Consider the following 8,110-nt stretch of genomic DNA (forward strand, 5'->3'; position numbering starts at 1 on the left):
GTGGACCACACCTACACTGCAACCTGCTTATGCTTTCATCCTCGCTTCGCGTAAAAGGATTAACCCAATATTGTAATGCTTCCTACAGTTGGCTATTTAAGTTGATCTTCCCCATTTTAGGCTAGCAAGGAGGGACTAAATCCCACACACACTTGCTATCATGGTGGAATGGGCTACTCTATGGTTATATTTGGCCCATCGACCTCACACATACTGTCTCTAAAATTTACTACCTTGAGTTTCCTTAAAAAAAAATTACTCCAATAAGAGTAAAAGATATGACTAATTCCAATTAGTGAGCTCCAACCTTGAATGTTTGTCGTTCCTTGACGCACATCGATCCATAGTTGAGGTTATAGTTCGGGGTTCAAAATTAGTATTTGGGTGTGTTTTCATAGGAGTCAGGCAAGTTTGGAGGGTAACTCAGCAGCACCAAGCTGATAATGGACGGCGTTTTTAGGATAGTAGCGGAAACGGGTTATTGGTGGGGTTATGGAAAAATCATGGACTAGCAAGAGCATCTCCAACAGTTTTTCAATAAACATCTTCTAATAAAATAAAATAAAATAGTATTAGAATGTACCAATACCACTTTCATAGATTATTGGATGAGATGCATTCATGGTTCCCCAATAACCTCATTTCAATATAACTAACATGTGGGAGAATCAAAATTTTTCCTTCATTATTGGCGAAAGGGAGAGATTTTGGAGAACTGTTGGAGTATATTCTCTTCCCAATACTGTCAGATTATTGAGGAAAGGGAGACTGCTGAAGATGCTCTGACAATGATATGTTGGAGTGAAATATTAGGACAACCCAATAATTATTGGCGAAAGGGAGAGATTTTGGAGAACTGTTGGAGTATATTCTCTTCCCAATACTGTCAGATTATTGAGGAAAGGGAGACTGCTGAAGATGCTCTGACAATGATATGTTAAGGAGACGATGGTTAACAATTATAAGTCCAGGGAAGAAGGCATTGGACATGGGGAAGGAGGAAGGTGGCTAATGTGATAGCAAGAGAGGTGATATTGTTTAGGATGGATTAAGAGAGAAAGGCGGAGTATTTGTGTTTTAAAGCTCATGATGAGTAATGGGTAGCAACAAGGCGTTGCGTCGTGAGTTAGAGAGTTGTACATACAGGCAAACATCGATTATCATTTTAAATAAAAAAAGACTTGACTGTTGCACGCATGAATCATATCATACAATCTTACCGTGGTTGCTTTTATCCAGAAAATAACATTATCATTGTGGTTGCTTTTATCCAGAAAATAACATGGCCCAATGGGTAATGCCCCAGTGTCATTTTTAAATTTTACTGTTGGAGGCTCCTTTTTAGAGCTCCATATGAAGCTACCTAGGACTCTAGGATCATAGGTGGAAATAGAGAAATTCTAAAAATTCTCACAAAAATCAGAAATATATCCGACGATCAATCCAACAACTTTAATTATAATAATCATTAGATCTATTATCTTTTCTAATAAATTATCCACCTCTGCTATTACGAAAATAGACTAAAGTAACCCCTAAACATGTATGTAAATTACCCACATCTGCCATTATAAAAAATAAATCCGAAGTAACACTTAATCTTCGTGTTAATTACCCACCTATGCCATTATAAAAATAATACAAATAATTCTCTATATTTGCATATAAATTATCCAATTATATCTTATTAAAAGTTAAAGTAACCCCTAAATTTGAATCTAAATTATATAATTATGAAAAAATATTAAAGTGCACCATTATAAAATTCTAAATTACTATTTGTATCATTACTAATATATTATTTATATAAAAATACTACCCACGATATGTGTCACCATATATTCATATATGATGAAAAAGATAAGAATACCAATTTAAAAATAAATAGTTTAATTAAATATATATCAAACACACGTGGAGGTGTGATGCAAAAAATTGAACCAACTTGATAATGATAAATATATATATTTAAACGCATGTGTTAGAATATTTAATATATGATAGAGGGCGTGTGATAGATAATCATAATTATTAGCTATAAACCTTATTTTTTATATTATTTCTAATTAGCTCGTACAGAAGCACGGGTTGATAGGCTAGTTTCAATCTAATTTCGTTAAATCCACCATCAAATATGCATTGTATTGCATTCATTTGGTATTGTAAATAGATGTCATATAATTTTCTATAATCTTGGTCAGAGCGTGTTAAATACCAGAGTATTTCTTAAACACGAAAGTTTGGGATCTTTTAGTTTTCTTTCGATTATAGTGGTGATAAAGAAATTCATTTTCCTTTTCTACTCCTCACCATCACCATCCTTCACCCCCTCCATTTTTTTCTCCCCACATTAAGGATCCATCTCTTTCCTATACATTGACCTCCCTCCCTCCCTGTCTTCTCTCTCTCTCTCTCTCTCTCTCTCTCTCTCTCTCTCTCTCCAAACCCGCGCCTGTTCAAGCTGTGTCACAATTAACTCCGCCTTTGTTCCTCTTTTCCTTCTTTACATCACAAAGATCGAACCCAAGATTCCCAGTGATGATCCCCTCTTCCTCCTTGGCTTCTGTCTCCATCGCAAGAAGAGGCGACTGACAAGAAGACGACACGCGATTCAGGCGGCACTCCCACCATTGCTGCTGACCTCCTCCAAATTGTCTTCTTTCCCCGGCTACCTGGCTCTCTAGATCGAGTCACGGGTCAGGCGCTCCACCCCCTGACCCGGCGCCATGAGCCACTACACCATGCATGCAACCATCAACTACGCCGCGCTGCCGCCCACGTCGCCGCTGGAGCTCCCCCTCCCGTACCTCCCGCCGCCTCCGCCGCCGCAGTTATCGCTACCGCCGTTGCTGTCGCCGCCGCCACCACCGGTGGCGGCGGCGGTGGCGTCCACCGATGCGGGCTTTCAGAGCAGGATCAGCCCCAGCGTCCTCCTCATCATCCTGATCTTGGCCGTCATCTTCTTCGTCTCCGGCCTGCTGCACCTCCTCGTCCGGTTCCTTCTCCGCCCGGCACCTCGGGACGCCGGCGACGCGTTCGGGGCCGACGCGAACGCCACCGCGTTCCAGGGGCAGCTCCAGCAGCTGTTCCACCTCCACGACGCCGGCGTCGACCAGTCCTTCATCGACGCGCTGCCGGTGTTCCTCTACAGCGCCGTGGTCGGCGCCGGCGGGAAGGACCCCTTCGACTGCGCGGTCTGCCTCTGCGAGTTCGAGGACGACGACCGCCTCCGCCTCCTCCCCAAGTGCAGCCACGCGTTCCACGTCGACTGCATCGACACGTGGCTGCTGTCGCACTCTACCTGCCCGCTCTGCCGCCGCAGCCTCCTCGCCGACTTCTCCCCCTGCGGCGGCGGCTGCAGCCCGCTGGTGTTCGTCCTCGAGTCCGGCTCCGAGGGCTCCGTCTCCGATCGCCTCGACGCGGCGTCGTCTGCGCGCCTCAGCTTCGTCATGGAGCAGGAGGAGGCAGTGCAGGACCGGAAGCACGCCACCGCAGAGGCCGTGGAGAAGAAGGACGAGGTGGTCGTCCCCGTCAAGCTCGGCAAGTTCAGAAGCCAGGCCACCGAAGGAGCCGGCGGCAGCGCCCACCATGGCAACCAGGACGTGAGGCGGTGCTTCTCCATGGGGACCTACGAGTACGTCATGGACGACAGCTCCCTGCTCCGCGTCGCCGTGAAGCCGCCGGAGAAGAAGCGCCCCGCGACGCGCATGCCGGGGCACCGCGTCGCCATGTCGGAGTGCGACTGCCACTCCAAGCGAGAAGGCTTCTGCGGCTTTGACGCGCCGCTCAAGCAGCAGCCCCAGCCGTCGAAGGCCGCAGTGGACAAGCGGGAGAGCTTCTCGGTCTCCAAGATATGGATGCGCGGCGGGCCGAGGCGGAAGGACGCGTCCTCAGGTGCCGCAATCGCCGCCGGGTCGTGCTCGACCTCGCGCCGCGCGTCCTCGTTCCGGCTGTCCTCGGCGCTGCAGCGCACGGCGAGCGACGTCGGGGCGGCGGTGCCGAAGCGCCGGGCGGACGTGGTGAGCCCCGTGACGGAGTCGGAGTACAACGTGTCGACGTGGGACAAGAGCGCGAGCGGCAGCGTCGTGGACTGGGACCTCGAGTCCGCGGGCGGCGGCCACGGGCTGAGCTCCAGGGCCGACGAGGCGCCGTCGTTCGCGCGGCGGACGCTGCTCTGGATCAGAGGCCACCTGTGAAGCGAATGCGAAGCCGAGATCTTGGCTTCTTCCATCAACAGCTGGTTCTTCTTCCTCCTCTGCTCCCCGTGTAACTGTGTACGCATGCATGCCTGCATCTTCTTCTCCAACTTTGGATCGCAGGAAATTTGCCTTGCTCCGGGACTGGAAGAAATGGTGGATATGAGTTTGAGTTCAAAAGGATTACAGCTCGGGATTTCCAGATGTTCCGACAAGGCATTCCACAAATTGTGTGTAGTAGGTTAGCTGTACTTGCTTTGGTTTTTTGCTGTACATTCAACATTGCTTCAGTAGGCAGGGTGATTTCTGAACTGAAGACCTGAAATGGCTGGAGTCTACTGCATAATTAGCTGGGAAGACGGGGTCACAGGTTTGAAAAAAAAAACATTGACCTAAACAAGAAAGCCATGGACAATTCTAACGAAATTTGATTCAAACAGAATCTTTTTATACAAGACAAGTCAACACAAAACGTGAACTCGAATAGAGCACAGCGATTCAAGCAATTTCCCAGTCACGACTTCTTCATTGTTCACTCCTCCTTCCATTCCATTTACTCTGCTGCATAGTATTTCCTCTGAAGTGGATAGCATTTACTTCTCTGGATCTGGCTGTACAACGGCGCAGGGAAAGAAAGAGGTGCAGGAAATTTGAAAACCGCAATTCCAGCCGCTCGCATCGCCTCTCGTCTCATTTACTCCCTGCCTTGGTCGATTGAGCGACACGCTGCTGCCATCATTGCAGCCTTGAATGCCGGAGCCAGTTAGTAGGTGCTCCGCTTTTATTCCGCGTCTCCATACCGTCGTCAAAACGTGGTCGCGAAAAAAAAATAGCGTCGTCAAAACATGCACGCCGTTTGGATTGTTCGTCAGGCCTTTCAAAAGATGGCATGATTTTTTTTTTAATAAAATGCTACGTCGTACTGGAGACAGGTGATGAAAAAGTTGCTGCCGGTGCAGGTTAGGGGTACTGTCGAGCTAGGAATCCTTGATCATGTGCGGGTTGAGATGATTAGACCGAAGGTCAATGCGTGCATCACAAGAAAAATATTATAGTTGACCTGGAAAGGATAGAATAATCTTTGAGCCGTTTACTCGATGAAGGTGCCGTTTGGTTGCCGTGTTCTTTAAATTTTGTTGGTAGTCGGGATCCGCTGATTGGGCAGCCAAAGATATCTGGATGATTCTACTCCGGTGGTCTCGCCTCCAGGTCGTGCCTCACTCTCGCATCAACTTGGCGAGTCCCGGCAGAAACTCTCCCCCACGATATAAATACGCTAAAAACAATACGATCCTCGCCCCTAAAATTTTACCCAAATCTAGCAATGCACAATCTAGGTCTGCTCTTCCCGAGAGGGGCCTCGCGATAGGCTCTTCTCAGGCTTGAAGGACGAAGCCAGGCTTTGGATTTTGGCGGGAGCTACCCACCTCGACGGTCTGTCAGGAACGAGATTGTTCAGGGTGCCACTGGACAATCTGTCCAGGCCTTTAAAAAAAAATAAAGGGACTCGCGATCAGGCCCAAGCTAAAGGGCCACTGAACACACCGGTGATCAACAACAGTGCCCATGCCCGCACGCATGCCTGCGGTTTTTACAGGCCGGGCGAGAGCTGTGGAGGACTTGAAAGGCCCTAGAGCTAGCTGGGCCTGCCCTAGTGCATTTGGAGAGAGGCACGGCCACGAGGCCAGGCAGGCAGCAAGTGTGAGTGTTCATGGAGTGAACAGAGATTATCCCTGCAATCGAAGTGAACAGAGAAGCCGTAGAAGAACAACATATACTGATACTGCTGTGTACTCGGCAAATCCGCACGCAGATGGTGCCGTCAGCGTAAAATTGGCCCGAAGGGGAGATCCGGCCCACGAACGGAGTCGAAGGCAAACGCTACTTCAACGAACGCGCGGCCGGTAAGCACGTATTGGGCCGAGACTCTCTCTTGCTATGCGGTTAACCAGTAATTTGCTGCGGAGTTGTTGCTGATCGCTGCGACACCCACTCGAGTGAACCGCTGGAGTTTCCAACAGTTTGTGACTCTGTGTACGAACCTGAATATCTGCTGTTGAGTTGTCAGATTACCAATCAAGTCAAATGAAAAAAAGACCAAATGGGTGCTGCAGCGTTTTCCCCCCGATAACGTGCAATGCATGTAGTTGTTCAGAAGCAATTCGATAGAACAATGCTTCCTGTTCCTAGTCATCGGTTTGTTTGGCTGCTTACCTTCCTCGTGATCCCAATTGTCTAATTCCTAGTGCTGGACGTTCTTATTCTTGTCTTTTCCCGTGCAAATGGTGCTTCCAACTAAGAAAACTCTCGCACAAAGAAGCAGAATTGCCAGCATCTCGATGCAGGATTTTCAGAGTAGGTTATAATCTTCTAGAAGAAGAAAAACAGCATTGTGAAAGCCTCCCACAAGGAGGACGCACCCATCACATCAACGTCACATCCGAGGAGAAGTCGTAGAAACAGGGAAGCTTGGAGCTCTGCCTGACTGAATCTTTCCTCGAGGATCAAGAGCCATGGACGCACCCCGGGGTGCAGTTGCGGTTCTAAGCGAGGCCCTGTGCCTTGCACGCCGGAGCAGGAACCACATGCTGACGTGCCTCCTGCTCGCCCTGATCCCGGGCTCCCTCCAGCTGGTCGGCGGCCATGTCTCCGCGTACTCTCTTCTCCTGGGAGTCATCGCCAGGCTGCACGCCCTCGGCCGGGAGCAGCCCGTCACGCCGCGGTTCTACGACCTGCTCCTCCGCCTCAAGAGCGACGCGGACTTCCTCTCGCACGCCAACGTCGCCCTCGCCGCCGCCTCCCACCTCGGCTACTTCGCGTCCACGGTGGCCATCGTCCACGCCGCCTCGGCGGCGTGCGCCGGCAGGCACCTGCCGGTGCGGGACCTGCCCCCGAAGCTGGCCGCGTCGTGGAAGGGGCCCCTGGTGACCTATCTCTACTCCACGCTCCTCTCCGTGGGCTACACCTCGCTGTCGGTCTCCCTCATCGCCGTCCCGGCCCTGAACATGGCTGCCGCCGGCGGGCCGTCGTCCCGGCTCGCCGCCGTCGCCGCCGCAGCCGTCGCCGCTGCGGCGCGGTTCTTGTACATCTACCTGGGCATGGTGTGGGCGGTCGGGGTGGTGGTCTCGGTCGTCGAGGACGGCTGCCGCGGCCTGGAGGCGCTGCACAGGGCCGGGGAGGCGGTGAGGGCGCGGAGGGCGCAGGGGTTCCTGATCGCGCTGGCGCTGGCCGTCGCCAACGCCTCCGTCGGCTTCGGAGGAAGCGGCCGCGGCGCCCTGGGCTGGAGGGACGCGCTCGCGTGCGCCGTGCGCATCCTGCTGGGGATGTTCTCCCCCATGGTGTACACCGTGTTCTACCACGAGTGCAAGAGGAGCCACGGCGACGGTGCGCCGAAGGAGCTGTCGCATCGCACCAAGGCTGAACATGATCACGGTACAAGTAGTGAGGGAGTGGTTTGAGGTTTGAGTAAGATTCTAAGATAAATTTTTTATTTTTGTGTGTTCTTTGATCTTCACCTCCCCATTTGCCGAAGGCTACGGGCGTGTTCAGAATAATTTTAGACGTGAGATGAACTGCCAATTATGCTGCTCTATGGTACTTGGATTCGATCGATTATGTTGCAAAAGGAAACATTAGCGTTCAGCAGTTGCTCTGGCCCTGTGAATTGTCGGATTCAGATAAAGCTTCAATCCAGCTGAAGCTGAACTATTTTCAGAGAATGTAACTCCCTCTGCCTCTGACGATGTTTTCTCCGTCAGCCTAGTATGAACTTCAAGTCCTACGATTGTGCTGCTTTAACTGAACTTCGTTTTCCATCACATATAATTCTGCATTTCTGTGGACCGGAGATAATGTTGACCCAACGACGGTCTTGATCCAGTCGTGCTCGGAAAGTGAGACCAGTGCTTTTCACC

At 50.6% G+C, this 8,110-nt stretch overlaps 2 protein-coding genes across 2 annotated transcripts; both read left to right on the plus strand.

Moving 5' to 3' along the window:
- Positions 1-2,421: 2,421 nt before the first annotated feature.
- On the plus strand, positions 2,422-4,507 carry LOC112896336 (putative RING-H2 finger protein ATL49). The gene is made up of 2 exons (XM_025964278.1): positions 2,422-4,240; positions 4,320-4,507. Exon 1 carries the CDS (start codon positions 2,727-2,729, stop codon positions 4,194-4,196), a length of 1,470 nt encoding a protein of 489 aa, XP_025820063.1. The 5' UTR covers positions 2,422-2,726; the 3' UTR covers positions 4,197-4,240; positions 4,320-4,507.
- A 2,115-nt stretch (positions 4,508-6,622) lies between these two features.
- Positions 6,623-7,826, plus strand: LOC112897468. The gene has a single exon (XM_025965767.1). It carries the CDS (start codon positions 6,710-6,712, stop codon positions 7,652-7,654), a length of 945 nt encoding a protein of 314 aa, XP_025821552.1. The 5' UTR covers positions 6,623-6,709; the 3' UTR covers positions 7,655-7,826.
- Positions 7,827-8,110: the final 284 nt, after the last annotated feature.

This window comes from Panicum hallii, chromosome 6 (assembly GCF_002211085.1).
Source record: "Panicum hallii strain FIL2 chromosome 6, PHallii_v3.1, whole genome shotgun sequence".
Taxonomy (NCBI): Eukaryota; Viridiplantae; Streptophyta; class Magnoliopsida; order Poales; family Poaceae; genus Panicum; species Panicum hallii.